This window comes from Cyprinus carpio, chromosome A7 (assembly GCF_018340385.1).
Source record: "Cyprinus carpio isolate SPL01 chromosome A7, ASM1834038v1, whole genome shotgun sequence".
Lineage (NCBI taxonomy): Eukaryota > Metazoa > Chordata > Actinopteri > Cypriniformes > Cyprinidae > Cyprinus > Cyprinus carpio.
This window is the reverse complement of record NC_056578.1, coordinates 35,546,399-35,566,959: the sequence shown is the minus strand read 5'-3', so window position 1 is coordinate 35,566,959 and position 20,561 is coordinate 35,546,399. Positions and strand designations below refer to the sequence as shown.

The 20,561-nt window shown below is 36.5% G+C and overlaps 1 protein-coding gene across 1 annotated transcript; it reads left to right on the top strand.

The window, feature by feature from the left end:
- The first annotated feature begins 140 nt into the window (after nucleotides 1-140).
- Nucleotides 141-19,388, top strand: LOC109063557 (B-cadherin-like). The gene is made up of 17 exons (XM_042760969.1): nucleotides 141-366; nucleotides 437-503; nucleotides 661-715; nucleotides 8,194-8,288; nucleotides 8,525-8,665; nucleotides 8,764-8,925; nucleotides 9,543-9,684; nucleotides 9,830-10,002; nucleotides 10,086-10,214; nucleotides 10,336-10,521; nucleotides 10,603-10,853; nucleotides 13,191-13,336; nucleotides 13,412-13,633; nucleotides 13,730-13,945; nucleotides 16,571-16,704; nucleotides 16,952-17,095; nucleotides 17,354-19,388. The coding sequence occupies exons 2-17, from the start codon at nucleotides 453-455 to the stop codon at nucleotides 17,555-17,557; spliced, it is 2,451 nt and encodes an 816-aa protein (XP_042616903.1). The 5' UTR covers nucleotides 141-366; nucleotides 437-452; the 3' UTR covers nucleotides 17,558-19,388.
- The last annotated feature ends 1,173 nt before the right edge of the window (nucleotides 19,389-20,561 follow it).

Genomic DNA, 20,561 nt, shown 5'->3' with positions numbered 1-20,561 from the left:
AATAGCCTCACAGTTTTTTATGTAGTTCAGTTATGATGTAGTGTTAGTTACAATATTTATAAACTATTGCAATTGCATATATTGAACCGAAAACGTTGACTTTCTCGTCTCGAGTGTAGACATGTTAATGCGTTCCAGTGAATTTTCATGTTTGTGATAACGTTTTCTAGTGAATTTAGATTTTTAACGCTACCACCACTAGAAAGTGACAGCTGAACATGCAGTAACACGAACAACAGTCAGCTGTAGGAAACATTTGCATTGAACTTCACCATGTTTTGAGGAAGTAATAAGGCTGCAAACGGCTTGGTGACCTGATTGGACAAGAACAGATTCTATCTGCTGGCTGAACTTCGACATTCAATTGTAAGAACAGCTGCATTTAGTTTAAAGTAATAGCATTGGAATAAAAGTTAGAGGATGTTTTTTCCCACAGACATTTTGCACGTGTAATGGAGGTTACAGGGGTTGTGTGGTTTGGCATTGTTACTTTCCTTTGTCAGGTAAGATATGATCTTGTCATAGGCTTCTTACAAACAAATTTTCTTTTTGATTTTAAGTGAGAATTTGTTGTTAATGATATCATAATTTTATTACAATAAAGACATAAAATGTTACAAATGTGCAGCAATTATATGGAGAGAATGTTCTTCTACGCAGGTGTTTTCGTGCGCATTTGCAGACGATCCCTCTTCAAAAGCAGACAAAAAAGCAGGTAGACAAAATTTTAAATAATTTGATATAAAATGAGGCACTCCGGATAATGCGTTAAGACATTTTTAATATTCCTAATTAGCTTTAGGTCTAATTAACTTTGAAATCATGTATGAAAAAATTGTAAGGGAATTTGAAAAGGATGTTTGAAAGTATTATCATTACGCAAAAGTAGAACCATTCTTTTTAACGTTAAGTTGAACGGTCCTTAAAACATACTCTTAAAACAATGAAATGTGATTATTAATTAATTAAAAACATTTTTTGTAAGTTATTTATATTCTTGAACTTTTGTTACAGGCATTTTGTACTGTAATATAAACATGGACCATGTACAAATGTAATTTCTACATTAAATAATTTAGTTCAGGCAATAATTTTAAAAAAGTACATTTTCTATTTAATTTATGCGTGTAGAAATGAGTGGAAAAAAAGTGAAAGTGACGTGACATGTGGCCAAGTATGGTGACCCATACTCGGAATTTATCCCATCCAAAGTACACACACACAGCAGTGAAGGCAACCCGGAGCAGTGGGTAGCCGTTTTTGCTGTCTGACATTTGGAGTTCATTTTCTACTCAAAATGACCAATTCATACTAAAACACCATATCCACTGATTGATACTGTCATTGTGTACCAAGTATTAAGGTCTCTGTGTTCTTTTGATTAATTACTCCATTTAGTAAACATATTATCTTTAAAAGGATAGCAAGCCGTCTACTTGTCTACTTGTTTACTGATGTATGTAAGTGAAGCACATGCTTTAATAGTCTGTTTTTTTTTTTTTTTTTTTTTTTTTTTTTGCTTTTCATTGCTACATTGTTTACGGAAAGTTTACAAACCATGCTGGGTGAAATGTACTTGAGTATTGCGGAGTAAACTTAAAATAATTAAGTAAAAATTACTCCTGGAGACATTGGCCACTGTGTGCGAGTTAAGTTAAGTCTATGAGACAGAAAGGAGTCCCATTTATCATTATAGTTTTTAGAAGGGTGCTTGCGAGTGCCTACTTTGTGGCCACTATGCACCCTTGATAAACAGTTCTGACAAGCTGGCATTACACATCTACTTTCGAGTGGGGGTGAGAGATACTGCAAATTTTGGTATCGATCCAATACCAATTACTGTAAGTACAGGGCCAGTATTGCTGATATTAATACAGATATGATACTTTTTATTTTAAAAGCATGCACTTGAATGAACCAATTACACTTTGAAAAATTACCATTAACTAATGCTGAATATCTGATATGACTAAAATATTACTTTTACCACTATGGCTATTCTTTGCCTTTCTGAAAGAACTCTGCCAGTGACTTCTATTTCAGTGAAGGAGTTCCCTCTCTTCATTTATGTTGCAACTCAGAACAAAGGCACCAGTCCTTTGGGTGCTCAGGGGCTCGAGCATGTACAGTTGTGGTCAAAATTTTACATACACTTTGCAGTATTTGCGAAATGTAAATTATTTTACCAAAATAAGAGGGAACATACAAAATGCATGTTATTTTTTATTTGGTACTGACCTAAATTAGATATTTTACATAATAGATGTTTACTTGACCACAACAGTTAATAATATTTGAATTTATAAAAATTACCCCTGTTCAAATGTTAATGTGCTTTATTCTTAATATTGTGTTATTACCTGGATGATTCACAGCTATTTTCTTTTTGTTTTGTGATAGTTGTTCATGAGGTCTCTAGCATGTGGCCTCGAGTTCACTTGGGCCATGCCCTTCTTGTTATCTGATTATTGGTTCAGTACGTTGCTGTATCAGCATAAAACTGGGTGGGCAAAAACTGCATGTCAAATAACCAACAGAAAATACAGTACAAATATTCAATATACAATACTTCTAAACTATTGATTAGCATTCATTTTACTGTAATTTCAGCATTTACTAATACATTATTCAAAGTAAAAGTTGTATCTGTTAACATTTGTACCTGAACTAACAAAAATAACAGCAAACAGTTGTATTTTTATAACCTAACGTTAACAAATATAATAAATATTGTAAACAAATGTATTGCTCATTGTTAATGTTAGTTAATGCATTAATTAATGTTAACTGTAAAGCATTACCTTAGTATGAGACAACGGCTTCGCAGATGATCTCATAATCAGGTGTCTCTGTCAGTTTGCGTTCAAAGAAGAGTAGCTAAACATCGAGGGCCATAGAAATTTGCGCAGCTGCAAATTATGCAGTTTGTTGTGGCAAACGGGATCTAGCATAATGTTTATATGTTTCTTTGCTCAAAGGACACATCTGTTTTGCAGATCAAACATGGTAGGCTACCTATGCTAATCTGATGCATAAAATACGCTTGGTTCAGAAGTTTCCAATCTATAATTCCATCACCATCAGGTGGTCTGGCTTCATTCGTAGATGGTGGTCCGGATTCAGTGCTAAGACTTCGTTTCAATTGGGATATTCAATATATACTTTTTAAAGAATTGATTTGATTGATATTTGTTTCACTATTTTCAAATTCAACTCCACAAACGTGTGCATTTTACTATTATGTCTTTATGTCGTAAAAATAACTGTGATGAGTGGGGAGGGGCCGAGAGCCGTGGGAACGGAGAGAGTTTTTCAACAGTGAAAGACGAGAGAGGACCAGGCCTGGGTTTTATTTTGTGTTTTGTTTGTTTGTGCGCGGCAGTCGTCCGCGAGGGGCTGTCGCACTCTTTTGTGTTTATTATTAAAGTTTTTGTTTAAATGTTCGCCGGTTCCTGCCTCCTCCTTCCCATGATTAGAACGTTTGTTACATTAACATTGTGGGTGGGACTAACAGAAACTGAAGAATCATCCTTTTGACAAACGTATGGTATGCACCTATAGGAAGAACATGAGTGAATTGATGACTATTCACGAGCTTTGACCTCATAATATAATGTTTCAATTAAGAAGGAGGTGAAATATTTAGGTATCACAATTTCAAAAGATGTAGAGAGAACTGAAATTGAAAAAAAAATTGAAAAATGTAAATTAGTTATGAACTCTTGGTTACAGAGAGATATAACAATTTTCGGGAGAATATTGTTATCGAAAATTGAAAGTCTTTCTAGATTAATTTACCCAGGTTTTTCATTGCCAATTTCTTCCAGAAAGATAAAAGCAATTAATAAACTTAATTTTGATTTCATTTGGAGGAAAAAGTATCACTATATAAGGAAAAATTATATAATAAGAGAATATGAGGATGGTGGGTTAAAGGCAATAGATTTTGATATTATGAATGGAGTACTTAAACTCAAATGGCTTCAGTCTTTTGTTAGAAATGAGCATTCATACTGGTTTGCAATTCCATCCAGTTAGTTGGAGGTATTAAGTTTTTTTTTACAATGTGACTTTGAGATATCTAAAATTCCATTGAAACTGTCGAATTTTTATAAACAAGTCATCTTGTATTGGAAAATGTTGTTTAAACATAACTTCAGTCCTCATAATGTTTCCTTATGGAATAATCATTGTATTTTATTTCAGAGAAAATCTTGGTGGCAAAGAGGTATTTGGTCAGTGTTGCACATTATGCATAAAAATGGCTGCTTCTTTAGTTATAATGATTTCTGCACTAAATTTAATTTTAAATGTGAGGAAAAAGTTTATTTGAAAGTTATTAAAAGTATTCCTTTACCATTCCTTAATATGCTAAAGAGGATTTTAACACATTCGACTATCATTACCAAGATTTTGGATCTTAAATTAGGCAAAGTAAATTTTGCAGATGAGAAGTGTATTAATAAGTTTATAAGAAATTGTCTTATGCAGGAAAGCTATCCTAGTCCAATAAGAAGGAACTATATTTTTCAACATCTAAATAGGAAATTAGTTAATGAATTTAGATGCAAATATTTGTTATTTCCTCTTCCACCAAAATATAAAGAAGTGGACTTTAAAATTTTGTACGATATTTATCCTGCTAAGGAATTTTTGAGATTAAGATTTAACATGGATTGTAATAATATGTCAATTTTGTAATAAGGATGTAGAAACTGTTGAACACTTATTTCTCCATTGTTATCTGGTTAATTTGTTTTGGACTGTAGTATGTCATTGGATTAGCAAAGAATATCTATTTTTCCATCCATTACTTGGGACATGTTGAAATTTGGAGTTCATTTGGAGGATAATAGTGTAGCCTTTGTTGTAAATTATTTACTTCTCATATTAAAATACTTTATTCACAAATGTAAAGTTCTGAAAACAGCACCCCAGTTTAATGTTTTTAAAAAAGAGCTTGCCATGTATACAGAGGTCCTGAAAATTATGAGATGTGATAAGGCCAAGAAATTATGTGATTTGTTCAATAAGTGTGATTTTATTTACAGGTCCTTCTCAAAAAATTAGCATATTGTGAAAAAGTTCATTATTTTCCATAATGTAATGATAAAAATTAAACTTTCATATATTTTAGATTCATTGCACACCAACTGAAATATTTCAGGTCTTTTATTGTTTTAATACTGATGATTTTGGCATACAGCTCATGAAAACCCAAATTTCCTATCTCAAAGAATTAGCATATTTCATCCGACCAATAAAAGAAAAGTGTTTTTAATACAAAAAAGTCAATCTTCAAATAATTATGTTCAGTTATGCACTCAATACTTGGTCGGGAATCCTTTTGCAGAAATGACTGCTTCAATGCGGCGTGGCATGGAGGCAATCAGCCTGTGGCACTGCTGAGGTGTTATGGAGGCCCAGGATGCTTCGATAGCGGCCTTAAGCTCATCCAGAGTGTTGGGTCTTGCGTCTCTCAACTTTCTCTTCACAATATCCCACAGATTCTCTATGGGGTTCAGGTCAGGAGAGTTGGCAGGCCAATTGAGCACAGTAATACCATGGTCAGTAAACCATTTACCAGTGGTTTTGGCACTGTGAGCAGGTGCCAGGTCGTGCTGAAAAACAAAATCTTCATCTCCATAAAGCTTTTCAGCAGATGGAAGCATGAAGTGCTCCAAAACCTCCTGATAGCTAGCTGCATTGACCCTGCCCTTGATAAAACACAGTGGACCAACACCAGCAGCTGACATGGCACCCCAGACCATCACTGACTGTGGGTACTTGACACTGGACTTCAGGCATTTTGGCATTTCCTTCTCCCCAGTCTTCCTCCAGACTCTGGCACCTTGATTTCCGAATGACATGCAAAATTTTGCTTTCATCCAAAAAAAGTACTTTGGACCACTGAGCAACAGTCCAGTGCTGCTTCTCTGTAGCCCAGGTCAGGCGCTTCTGCCACTGTTTCTGGTTCAAAAGCACACGCCTGTGCACGGTGGCTCTGGATGTTTCTACTCCAGACTCAGTCCACTGCTTCCGCAGGTTCCCCAAGGTCTGGAATCGGTCCTTCTCCACAATCTTCCTCAGGGTCCGGTCCACCTCTTCTTGTTGTGCAGCGTTTTTTTGCAACACTTTTTTCCTTCCCACAGACTTCCCACTGAGGTGCCTTGATACAGCACTCTGGGAACAGCCTATTCATTCAGAAATTTCTTTCTGTGTCTTACCCTCTCGCTTGAGGGTGTCAATGATGGCCTTCTGGACAGCAGTCAGGTCGGCAGTCTTACCCATGATTACGGTTTTGAGTAATGAACCAGGCTGGGAGTTTTTAAAAGCCTCAGGAATCTTTTGCAGGTGTTTAGAGTTAATTAGTTGATTCAGATGATTAGGTTAATAGCTCGTTTAGAGAACCTTTTCATGATATGCTAATTTTTTGAGATAGGAATTTTGGGTTTTCATGAGCTGTATGCCAAAATCATCAGTATTAAAGCAATAAAAGACCTTAAATATTTCAGTTGGTGTGCAATGAATCTAAAATATATGAAAGTTTAATTTTTATCATTACATTATGGAAAATAATGAACTTTTTCACAATATGCTAATTTTTTGAGAAGGACCTGTAATCCCCTACACTGTTTATGGTTGCATGAATATATTTTTATTTTATTTTATTTGAATTAATGTCTTGTATGGTGGTTTATTTCTCTTTTATAGTAAGAATAATATGAATCTCTCAGTCTGTGAGGACTTACAGTTGTGCTTATGTTAGCCTATTTTGTTTTGTTAAGATGCTTGAAATGCAAAAAAAAAAAAAAAAAAAAAAAAAAAAAAAAGAACATGAAAGTTGACGTTTAATATTTTTAAACTAAATATATAAAGTTATAGTAAAGTAAGACATTTATTATTATTTAATAAATTGCATCCATTTGGAAAATTACCAGCTTCTCATTGGGTGGGCCAGAGCTGAAAGTGCCCACCCAGGCCGTAGCCTCGCCTCGCCTCCCCACCCCTTGGGGTAGATTTTTTTTTTTTTTCAATTTATTATTAATAAAAGCCCATTGTTCCCTGAATCATCCTTGCTTCATCCCTCCACAAACCCTGACCGTCTCTTGTTTGTACTGAACAGTTAAACTGCCCGCTGTTCTTCAGAAAAATCCTTCAGGTCTCAGAAATTCTTTGGTTTTCCAGCACCTTTTGCATATTTGAACCCTTTCCGACAATGACTGTATGATTTTGAGATCATACCATCTTTTCACACTGAGGAAAACTGACGGATTCATACACAACTATTATTATAAATTTTTTTATTTTTTTTTGTACTGCCCTTCAGAAGGTACAGAAGATACTTACATGTTCCCCAGAAAACAAAATAAATTAAATTTACCCTGATTTTCAAATTTAAGTTTTCACCTCCAGGTTCTTAATGCTGTTTCCTTCTAGAGCATCAGTGAGTCCAAAGTCCACCATAACACTTTTGTAAAGGTCTTCCTTCTGACAATATTCTCCATTTCTGAATCCAGTTGTGAACATCTATAAAGTAACTTCCAAAAAATTCATTAATTCATTCATCTTTTCAACTTTTGTGCTAATAGTGGACACATCTATCATTTGATGTCACAAACTGGTCAAAATCAGTGGGGTTTATTTTTATTTTATTTTTTTTTGTCTTTGCTTAACTGTTTAATAATTGACACTTTTGTTGGTGTGTAGTGAAACACTCAAAGGTGAAAGTTTTTTTCTCTCTCTCTCAACTGAGAGTCTATGGATTTGACCTCACCCTGCCCTTTTCAATCTCCTCAGACTTGCCTTAGCAGTTTTCCAAGTGGTTGTAATTACACAAAAAATTTGTAGACTCATATAATATATAAATAAAATAAAAAATAACAATAAAATAAATAACACAACTGTTTGCATCAATCTTTTTGTGTCATGACAACTTAAAATTATGTTCGTCCAACAAAGCACATTGAGTTTGAAGAATATTTGTAGAATAAACAAGTTTTTAAGCTGATCACTCAAAAAAATTAATTAACTATATTTTGTTGCCCTGGAACCAGTAAATCTTATCAATTTCAGTTAAAGTCAACACTTGCCACTGCAAAAAAGTGACTGATTGATTCTAGTTTGAATTAGTTTAAAATCCATTGTATAAAGAGCTGTTTCTTGTCCTGTTTTATTATGACTTTCTGACAGTAATTTTCAGTAGCAATGATAGAAGCACAAGAGCTGAGCATGTCTACAGTCATGAGGACAATCACATGGATACTGCAGTGAATGCAGCTTCACAGGTATGTGCAACTTCCTGCTGTGTAACAAGCCTGACCTCTGCTGTATTATTTATGCACATAAAATGAGGCTGTAAACTTTTTTTCTTTTTTTTTTTTTTAAGTAGAGAGTGGTTAATTTCACAAAGTAGTCTTGATCACTCAGATAATCCAGAATAAGGTAGAATTAAATAATATGAAGGACTGATACAATGTTATGTAGTTTTGAAAGCAGTGTGTTTAAAATCTTTTTATTTTAGTTAGAAACTCCCTCTGATCTTCTGATTGTGGAGTTTCCAAGCTCTTCAGCAGGACAAAGGAGAAGAAAGAGAGAGTGGGTTATTCCTCCTTATAGAATACCTGAGAACGAGAGAGGTAGTTTCCCCAAAAAACTGTTCCAGGTGTGTAAAAGTAATGAAATGGCAGTTGTAAATTGCATCAATATGTAAAGGTGTATATGATCAATACAAGTCTATATATAATTTATTTCTGGATTTAGTTAAAGGTAAAGTTGTACGGTGTACCAGATGAAGAGATAGTTTACAGTATCACAGGAGAAGGGGCAGATCAGCCACCTGTGAGGATTTTTACTATTGACAAAAAGACAGGGAATCTCTTTGTGACACAGCCACTGGATAGAGAAAAAAAGGATTTATACAAGGTAAGTGGATGTTAATTACAGTGATGATTTTAACGCTATTTTTTTTTACAGTTCTCAAAACACTTTTTTAGTGTTCTGGAAGAATGAGTAGGAAGTTTTTTTTTTTTTTTTTTTTTTGTAGTTTTAGTGCATTTTGAATATTAAATTTATTGTTGGTAAGTGCTTATGTTGATTTACTGTTGCGGATCTTTTTTATGCACTACCAGCAAGATCACACACTATGATATAAGATGAAATTGTAAAAAGCTTAATAGGACCCCTTTAAAAAACTGTTGAGGTTTACATACCTTCTCCAGTAAAGATATTTAGTCCTGGATTATTTTGCTCAAAAAAAACAAAAGAAAAAAAAACAATGAAACAATATGAAGGACTCAATTCTGCAAAATTTAGTTTATGCAGAAATGCTGAAAATTAAGAAAATTTTCTAGTGCCACTGTAAATCAATTAAATATTAAATTCTAAGTCAATAAAACATTTCTCTTTCCATGTAACATTTTGTAGTTTAATATTTGATCTTTATTTATTACATGATTAATAAAGTAAACAGATAAAGTATTTCACTTGGGATATTACTAGAATTTTGCACTTAACATCCATGTTGCATCCCATGTCTTCAGCTCAAGGCTCATGCCATTTCAGAAGATGGGAAAAAAACTGCATCACCCACAAACCTTACTATCATTGTAATTGACCAGAATGATAACAAGCCAGAGTTTACTGAAAATCCATTTAATGGACAAGTTTCTGAAGCTTCTAAAGGTAGGCAAATTGACCAGTCAGCCTTTAGAATAAATGTCTTTTAATCATTCTTTTAACATACATTTTAATGATTCCCTGAAATAGTACATTTTGTATTTTAAATGTCATCAATAGTAACTAATAAGTATTTATTCTCACATCAAAGACCTTGAATTCATGACAGTCACAGCCACTGATGCAGATGATTCAGAAACTAACAATGCTATGGTCAGATACACAATTGTCAGCCAAGAGCCGACATTTCCAAAACCACACATGTTTGATATCAACGCTTCAACTGGAACCATTCGTGTGCGAGAACCAGGCATGGACAGAGAGGTAAGTATTGACATTTGATGACTCTCGAAGTGGTGATAAAAAGACTTTATGTAAACAAACTCATCAGTTAACTTCCTTTTCAGCAATGGCCCAGATATACTTTGTTAATAGTGGCCGCTGACATGGAAGGAGAAGGTTTGGCAACCACTGGCACAGCTGTTATTACTGTTACTGACAGCAATGATAACCCACCACAGTTTGAGCAAACTTCGGTAATGTATACAAACATTGAATGTTCAGTCAGTGCTTATACTACAGTATAAATATAAATATTTATATTTTATACTATATAACATTTCAGAACAGCATAAAATCATTCATTTTATGTTTTAGCACATCATATCTGTCCAAGAGAATAAAGTAGGGGCAATAGTGACCAAACTTACAGTTACTGATGGAGATGAAGTTGGATCACCTGCCTGGTCAACCAGGTATCGGATTATTAGTGGTGACAAGAGTGGGTTTTTCAGCGTCAGTACTGGACCCAGCCAGCTGGAGGGCATCATCACCACTGTAAAGGTACTGTGTGCAGCTCATGTGTTTGTCCAGTGAATTAATAGTGATGACGCCTTAGTAAAAGACACTTTATTTTCTATTTAGCCCCTGGACTTTGAGAAGACAAAGCAATATGTTCTGTGGGTGATTGTTGAAAATGATGAACCATTTGTCGGTTCTTTGACCACTTCCACTTCCACTGCCACAGTCACTGTCAATGTAGAAGATGTGAATGAGCCTCCCGAGTTTAATCCAAAGGAGAAGGTTATTTCCAGACATGAAAATTTACCAGTTGATACCGAATTGGTTGCTTATTCAGCCAGTGATCCAGACACTGGAAAATCACAGAAGATAACGTAAGAACTGTTGCACCACTTTAAACTTTATAAATAAAGAGATATATACTACTGTTCAAAAGTTTGAGATTAGTATATTTGATAGAGAGAGATGATGCTAATATGCTGATTTGGTATTCAAGAAACCTTTCTTATTATCACAGCTGAAAATTGTTTTGTTGCTTAATGCTGAAGTGTATGATAATTGCATTTAGTGTCTTTTTTTCAGGATTTTGTGATTATAGAAAGTTTGGAAAACTGGATTTAATTGAAATCCTTTGCAATACTATAAATGTCTTTATTATAAATGTCATTTTGAAGCCTTTGATGAATAAAAGAAACAGTTTCTTTCTTAGACTTCTGAACAGTAGAGTATATGGTAATAATTTGTTGTGTGACAGATACACATTACATGTAATTACTATAGTATATCATATCATATCTATCTATCTATTTATCTATCTATCTATCTATCTATCTGTGTGTGTGTATATATATATATACACTCACCTAAAGGATTATTAGGAACACCTGTTCAATTTCTCATTAATGCAATTATCTAATCAACCAATCACATGGCAGTTGCTTCAATGCATTTAGGGGTGTGGTCCTGGTCAAGACAATCTCCTGAACTCCAAACTGAATGTCAGAATGGGAAAGAAAGGTGATTTAAGCAATTTTGAGCGTGGCATGGTTGTTGGGGCCAGAGGGGCTGGTCTGAGTATTTCACAATCTGCTCAGTTACTGGGATTTTCACACACAACGATTTCTAGGGTTTACAAAGAATGGTGTGAAAAGGGAAAAACATCCAGTATGTGGCAGTCCTGTGGGCGAAAATGCCTTGTTGATGCTAGAAAGCTGCTCTATTGGATTGAGATCTGGTGACTGTGGAGGCAGTTTGAGTAAAGTGAACTCATTGTCATGTTCAAGAAACCAGTCTGAGATGATTTGAGCTTTGTGACATGGTGCATTATCCTGCTGGAAGTAGCCATCAGAAGATTGTGGGGAAGTCGTGGCCTAACGGTCAGAGTGTTGGACTTGCAACCCAAGGGTTTCGAGTTCGAGTCTCGGGCCGGCAGGAATTGTAGGTGGGGGGAGTGAATGTACAGCGCTCTCTCCACCTTCAATACCACGACTGAGGTGCCCTTGAGCAAGGCACCGAACCCCCAACTGCTCCCCGCATAAATGGCTGCCCACTGCTCCGGGTGTGTGTTCACAGTGTGTGTGTGTGTGTGTGCACTTTGGATGGGTTAAACGCAGAGCACATGAGTGTGGCTGTATGTCACGTCACATTCATGTCATGTCACTGTTTCCATAAAGGGATGGACATGGTCAGCAACAATACTCAGGTAGGCTGTGGTGTTTAAACAATGATCTTTTGGTACTAAGGGGGCCAAAGTGTGCCAAGAAAATATCCCCCACACCATAACATCACCACCAGCAGCCTGAACCATTGAGATAAGGCAGGATGGATCCATGCTATCATGTTCTTTATGCCAAATTCTGACCCTACCATCTGAATGTCACAGCAGAAATTGAGAAGGCAAACCAGGCAACGTTTTTCCAATCTTCTATTGTCCAATTTTGGTGAGCCTGTGTGAATTGTAGCCTCCGTTTCCTGTTCTTAGCTGACAGGAGTGGCACCCAGTGTGGTCTTCTGCTGATTTAGCTCATATGCTTTAGGGTTCAACGTGTTGTGCATTCAGAGATGGTATTTTGCATACCTTGGTTGTAACGAGTGGTTATTTTAGTTACTGTTGCCTTTCTATCATCTCTTACCAGTCTGCCCATTCTCCTCTGACCTCTGACATCAACAAGGCATTTTCATCCACACAACTGCTGCTCACTGGATATTTTCTATTTTCGGACCATTCTCTGTAAACCAGAGATGGTTGTGCGTGAAAAACCCAGTAGATCAGCAATTTTTGAAATACTCAGACCAGCCCGTTTGGCACCAACAACCATTCCACGTTCAAAGTCACTTAAATCTCCTTTCTTTCCCATTCTGATGCTCAGTTTGAACTTCAGCATGTCGTCTTCACCACATCTAGATGCCTAAATGCATTGAGTTGCTGCCATGTGATTGGCTAATTAGCAATTTGTGTTACCAAGCAATTGAATAGGTGTACCTAATAAAGTGGCCGGTGAGTGTATATGTGTGCTTGCGTGCGTGCGTGCGTGCGTACGTGTGTGTGTGTGTGTGTGTGTGTGTGTGTGTGTGTGTGTGTGTGTGTGTGTGTGTGTGTGTGTGTGTGTGTGTGTGTGTGTGTGTGTGTGTGTGTGTGTGTGTGTGTGAGTGTGAGAGTGAGAGAGTGAGTGAGTGAATATTCTGGTTGTACACATTTTGGTTCCTTCCAGGTATATAATTGCCAATGATCCTGCTGACTGGCTAAGTGTAAATCAAGACACTGGGATGATTAAAGTCAAGAGTATAATGGATAGAGAATCTGCCAGAGTCAAAGATGGCAAATACAGGGCTATCATTTTGGCCCTGGATGATGATGGTAATTTGTGTTTCTTTTTAAAATGAGAATTCTTGCTAGCATAGCCTTTTTCAATAAGTTTGTGCTTGTATGCAGATGAAAATCCAGCAACTGGTACAGGAACCTTGGTAATTGAATTGGAGGATGTAAATGACAATTCTCCAATTATTAACGAAGAAAGTATAGAGATTTGCAATCGTGAGGCCAAAGTGCTTCTCTCAATAACTGACAAAGATGGACCTCTTTATGCTGCTCCCTTCAGTGTTGAGCCCCAAGGAGACACAAAGAAAAGCTGGACTGCCAGGATGAATGAAACAAGTAAGGATAATGTATATTGGAAAAATATACATATAATGAACTACATTTAATCTAATTCAAGGTGTTTATACTAACCTATTTATTTGCCTGTTATAGAAACTGGGATTCTGTTGACGCTTAATTCTGTGTTGGAGCAGGGAAATTACAATGTTGTCCTAAGGGTTTATGATACCAATGACATGTATCAGGACAACTCCATTCAAGCAACAGTGTGTGACTGCAAAGGAGATAAATTTATATGCAAAAAAATGATGGCGGGGATCCCACTATCATTAACTCTTGGAATCATGGCAGCCATCTTGGCTCTGCTGTGTATGTAATTTAATCATTTCATTCATGCATTTAAAGTGAATAAAGGGGCCATATCCTACACATTTTAATATTAAAACTATTCAAGGTTTCTTCAAAACACAAATGTTACCTTTGACCTTTAGACATGGTGTTTTTGCTGCAGTATCTTTCAAATGCATAGCATCCTTAAATATAAATCTGTATGTATATAAAATGAGTAACAGTGCTTAGCTATGGGTTGCTGCCACATCCAATGTAGTTGACAGTGTCTCATGACCTTAGTTATCGAAGTGAAGACACTCTCTACAGCTCAGTTCGATACTAAATATGCACAGGGAATGTTAGGTAATTTGGATACTTTTAAAGACACTTCAGCTGTAACTATCACTGCCTTATTGCCACAGCCCTATCATCTTGTAGCCCAAGACTGGTTGCCCACTGAGGCTTAGTAGGGTTGAGCCTGGACAGTACCTGGATGGGAGACCTCCTGGGAAAATTGGCTTGCTGCTGGAAGAGGTGTTATTGAGACCAGCAGGGGGTGCTCATCCTGTGGTCTGTGTGGGTCCTAATGCCCCACTATAGTGACGGGGACACTATACTGTGTGTGTGTACAGTCGTGGCCAAAAGTTTTGAGAATTACATAAATATTAGTTTTCAAAAAGTTTGCTGCTAAACTGCTTTTAGATCTTTGTTTCAGTTGTTTCTGTGATGTACTGAAATATAATTACAAGCACTTCATATGTTTCATCAAAGGCTTTTATCGACAATTACATGACATTTATGCAAAGAGTCAGTATTTGCAGTGTTGGCCCTTCTTTTTCAGGACCTCTGCAATTCGACTGGGCATGCTCTCAATCAACTTCTGGGCCAAATCCTGACTGATAGCAACCCATTCTTTCATAATAACTTCTTGGAGTTTGTCAGAATTAGTGGGTTTTTGTTTGTCCACCCGCCTCATGAGGATTGACCACAAGTTCTCAATGGGATTAAGATCTGGGGAGTTTCCAGGCCATGGACCCAAAATTTCAACATTCTGGTCCCCGTTATCACTTTTGCCTTATGGCACGGTGCTCCATCGTGCTGGAAAATGCATTGTTCTTCACCAAACTGTTGTTGTATTGTTGGAAGAAGTTGCTGTTGGAGGGTGTTTTTGGTACCATTCTTTATTCATGGCTGTGTTTTTGGGCAGAATTGTGAGTGAGCCCACTCCCTTGGATGAGAAGCAACCCCACACATGAATGGTGTCAGGATGCTTTACTGTTGGCATGACACAGGACTGATGGTAGCGCTCACCTTTTCTTCTCCGGACAAGCCTTTTTCCAGATGCCCCAAAACAATCGGAAAGGGGCTTCTGAATCGGAGAATATGACTTTGCCCCAGTCCTCAACAATCCATTCACTATACTTTCTGCAGAAGATCAATCTGTCCCTGATGTTTTTTTTTTGGAGAGAAGTGGCTTCTTTGCTGCCCTTCTTGACCACCAGGCCATCTTCCAAAAGTCTTCGCCTCACTGTGCGTGCAGATGCGCTCACAACTGCCTGCTGCCATTCCTGAGCAAGCTCTGCACTGGTGGCACTCCGATCCCGCAGCTGAATCCTCTTTAGGAGATGATCCTGGCGCTTGCTGGACTTTCTTGGACGCCCTGAAGCCTTCTTTACAAGAATTAAACCTCTTTCCTTGAAGTTCTTGATGAACCTATAAATTGTTGATTTAGGTGCAATCTTAGTAGCCACAATATCCTTGCCTGTGAAGCCATTTTTATGCAACGCAATGATGGCTGCACGCGTTTCTTTGCAGGACACCATGGTTAACAATGGAAGAACAATGATTTCAAGCATCACCCTCCTTTTAACATGTCAAGTCTGCCATTCTAACCCAATCAGCCTGACATAATGATCTCCAGCCTTGTGCTCGTCAACATTCTCACCTGAGTTAACAAGATGATTACTGAAATGATCTCAGCAGGTCCTTTAATGACAGCAGTGAAATGCAGTGGAAAGGTTTTTTGGGATTAAGTTAATTTTCATGGCAAAGAAGGACTATGCAATTCATCTGATCACTCTTCATAACATTCTGGAGTATATGCGAATTGCTATTATAAAACACTTAAGCAGCAACTTTTCCAATTTCCAATATTTATGTAATTCTCAAAACTTTTGGCCATGACTGTATATATATATACAGTAGGGGTAGGGTAGGGGTGTATTTTCCAAGATGTGATTCAAAATATTCTCTACGGGCAACAGACAATTGTCTAAATTCAGTCATCCATTGTAGGACAATGTTCTTTCTCTTCCCAGTGAATAATACACAAACAGGACATTATTTTTTGTATGACCAATGTCCATGTCTTAAGGTGTAAACATATTCTAACACTGTGGATCATTCCCTGTGCATATGGAATATTTAATGAAGTGGAGAAATAGATGCACTTTCTTTTTTTTGTTTACAAAAGTAAACATTGCAGATGATGTCAGGTGGCATCCATTAATGTCTGGGCTGGCGATGAGTTTTTATCCTTGATAAGACCCCTTTAAACACTTTCAGTGTATTCATTAACTACCATAACATTTGCATAATTTCTTTAATCCTATAATTTTGTGTCATTTTTTGTAAATGATTTAGTTTATGCTCTTTTTACCACAGTATCTCTTCTTCTACTTCTGCTGCTCATGAGGAAGAAACAAAGTAGTATGAAAAAGCCGCTCCTTCCTGAAGAAGATGACATAAGAGACAACGTCTGCTGTTATGATGAGGAAGGCGGTGGAGAAGATGATCAGGTTAGGTTTAATATATCAATTTAAATAAATTTTTAAATGACTTTACAATGTTCTTCCATTTTTTTTTTTTTTAAGGTCTGGATTCATTAGTATTTGTGTTATGGGAAATTATTGAAATACAGCTTTCTGTGATTTGGTGCTACTGTTTTAGAGTGCATTCGATTGTATACATCAACAACAATTACTACAGTGTAATGTGTACTTCTTGTTGTTTTTTCTTGTTATATCATACACACTTTCTACACAGAACTATGATTTGAGTGTGTTGCATCGAGGCCTGGACAACAGACCTGAAGTGTTCAGAAACGATGTGGCACCTATTTTCTTGCCTGCACCTCAATATAGACCTCGACCAGTCAACCCTGAGGAGATTGCCACATTCTTTTATTATGTAAGTCATATATTATTTTTACAATGAGCATCAGTTCTCTCTAATGTGGCAAGGTACTCAGAGCAGAAAAAAACCTTTTGTAGACAAAAAAAAAATAAAAATAGACAACCTTCTTAGAGGTCAGTGCTATCCATTGTCCCACAAACCCGTCAATCATGGATTCCACCAAAAGAAAATAACCAACCATCCAGCCACAATTTGATTCCCTTATTAAAAAAAAAGTTGTACTCAAGACAGTAACAGTTCTTTGTAACATAGAATCTGAAGACTGCAGATGAAGACCCCACAGCACCCCCATACGACTCCCTCCTGGTGTTTGACTATGAAGGAGGAGGCTCTGATGCACGTTCACTCAGCTCCCTCAACTCTTCCAGCTCAGGACAGGACCAGGACTATGACTTCCTCAATGAGTGGGGCCCACGCTTTAAAAAGCTGGCAGACATGTATGGAGGAGAAAATTAAAAGTTTTTCAGTTGTAGAGAGGGGGAGGTTGTGTTGGAGGTTTAAAAGTAGAATTTTTCTTCAGATTCATGATTTTGCCTTATGTCCCTGCTTTGTCAAACATTTTAAGATCGCAATGAGCTTGTGTCAGCTTTTTAGCAGTTATAAAGAGAGCATTCTTTGTGTACTTTTTTTTGGCTAATCCATTCAGAATTTGGCCAAATCATATCTTGCAGTCCTTACCACCAGTACAAAGAGTGAAAGATTTTTTTTTCTTTTCTTGGCTCAGTATGTGTCAGGAGGACAATGGCAGCAAATAGAATGTGAATTTTGTGTTATTCTATTATAAAGTATCAATCGGTTTAGTGAAGATCTAAGTGATGTGCATACAGATCTATTATTCAGCTGTGGGTTTACCATTTTGGGGGCCCTAAGCAAAGTCAAGACCTCAGGCCCTACATGCCCTACCCTAACATTACCTTTATTTAACTATTTTCTTTGAATTGTACATATTAAACAGAATTAAGTTGCATTAAGTGAAATTTTATGTACAATGTGCCATTTTTCCCCCCTCGCTCTTTCAATTGACTGTTTAAGTTCAAAGATACATTAAACAATTAATGCATCACTAATGTAAAATCCTTTTTTTTTTTTTGTTAGCTACTCAGCTATGTACATTGATTGATTGATTGATTGATTGATTGATTGATTGATTGATTGAATGATGACGAGGCGTGACACATTTCAATAATTTATAATGTATTTTCCAACCTTCTGATTCACATTTATTACATGCTATAACTAGTAATATAGTGAAAAGTGCTACCGCTTAAGCTACCTGACTAAAAAGTTTTAAGCTTTGGCAAACATTTAGTATTGCATTTCTCCTCTGTTTTCTTTCTTTTTTGAGTGCCACTTCGTTGTTTCTTTCTACTTTATCTGGCCCATTAATAAATGAGGTCAAAAGGAGTTAATTGTTTGTGGCCAGCAAGCCTACAGGCAGTACCGTCGCAAGGGCTGTGCCAAGTGTGCGACCGCACAGGGTATCGCGCCTCTAGAGGACCTCGCTCTTGACCTGCATTTTATGTTATGTCTAATTTTTATTTCTGTTTTTCCACCTATTTTGTCCTTCGAAAGACTAAAATAGTCATAGCTGATAGACAGTATAAGACTGAGTAACGCTGTTTGTGGTTAGGATGACAAAGTTTTAAAAGTTAAACTTTTAGGTTGGTCTGTCCATCAGTGCTCGTTAATGTCAGAATGATTGAGATCCAATCAAATCAAAGAAGGCGGGTCTTACTGTCACTGTCACAATTAGAAAACTGTTTTACGATAGAAATGTTCAGTAACCGACAGTAACAGACTATCTAGTGATGCGAACTACTAAAATTTTTATGAAATGTTGCCATTTTGAAAATATGCGATCGTGATTAAATCATAAATGAACATGACGAGACGTTTGCATTTTCGACTATTACATACTAATAAGAGTGAATGTGCACATTTTTAAATAAAATATTTTCAAATAGTGTAAATTGATTACTACATATACAGTAACTACAAACCTAGAACTTGTTTTAACATTCTTATTTACTTATTCCCTTAAATCACTTTTAATCCTTTAATTGCTTTATTATTATGCTGTAGATCTTACGATCCTTATGAGTGTGTGCGTGACCGTGATTCGTGTGCAAGCATGTCAGTGAGCACGGCATCACAATCGATCAGATGCATGTTTAAGTTGCATTCGTTTCTATAGCAATGCCCCCCCCCCATACACACAAAATTGCAGAGGGCCTCACACGTCAACTTTGCACAGGGCCTCACACCCCCCTTGCGACGGCCCTGCCCACAGGGCCCCATGCATTAGCATGGTTAACACCACTACTGCTGTTATTGCATGCACATATATTGTTGGCTTCAAAAATGCAGATGTTAAGGTTACAATGTTATGCGTCATACTTTGTAACATGCTACTTTGTGTGTGCTAATACATAATTAAATTATTTTTAAGGGATAATTCTTGTCTTAATGTTTTTACAATACATATAAGAGACATGAATGTTGCAAACATTGTGCTATCAATTTAATAAACACTAATAAAAAAGTCTTAATCTTACTAAAACATATTATTGTAAGATATAGATTGACAACTGATAATTACATGCATTTTCCGCAAGTAATCTGCTATACTGTTAGAAAGATCTCATTGATTTGAATTTTTGGCCATATAAATAACAGCACCTGCACCAAATTGTGTATTTTTGCTTAGTTTGAGCCTCTTAATAAAACCGAAGTGTTTTGTCCTTCTCTCCAAATTCTCCTGCATCATACTATATAAGCCATTTTATGCCATGAGACCGGGTAGCATAAAAGCCTGATGTATCACACATGATACTGAACAAAATACATATGCAAACTGCTGTTTAAAGGTTAAACAACAGTTTACTCTATTTCAAAATGAAATGAGTTAAATATATATATTTCAAGCTTTACAGGGTTAAACATATAGGTTTTCCAGTGTGACTGTAGCTGCTGACGGAGCTGGATAAACTAAAGGCCTCAAAGGCAGATGTGATCTTGACCCCCTGATGTTTATGTCAGCTGACACCGATGTGTCCAACTCTTGTAGCCAGGGTGAGGGTGGCATCCTGCTTCAGAAGGGTCAAAAATATATCTTATGGGACTATTTTTGACCAACAGAAGAATAGGCCAAGCAGGAGGGCTTTCATTTAATTTCAGAGTCTGCAACCACTTGTGGAATAAGGAGTAATGCAGAAGTTCATTCATTGTTCCATACATTGAAAGGTTTGAGGCTTGACATGTTTCGTCATAATCAGATTTTCCCAGGTTGAACTGTGAAGAAAGCGGATGTATCCAGTTGATGCTGCTTCTTATGAAAACAAGCTTGCTTTGAAAACCGGGGCGGAATGTGGTTTTATTTATATGTTTTAATGTAATCAATTATTCATTTCAGATTTATTTTTTAGTTGTTTTAGTACATGAAGTTATTTTAGTACACTAA

Coding starts and splice junctions, on each gene's coding strand:
- LOC109063557 (XM_042760969.1), top strand. CDS start 453: ATGGAGGTTACAGGGGTTGTGTGGTTTGGCATTGTTACTTTCCTTTGT. Junction 8,926..9,542: donor AAAAAAAGGATTTATACAAG/GTAAGTGGATGT, acceptor CCATGTCTTCAG/CTCAAGGCTCATGCCATTTC. Junction 10,003..10,085: donor AACCAGGCATGGACAGAGAG/GTAAGTATTGAC, acceptor CTTCCTTTTCAG/CAATGGCCCAGATATACTTT.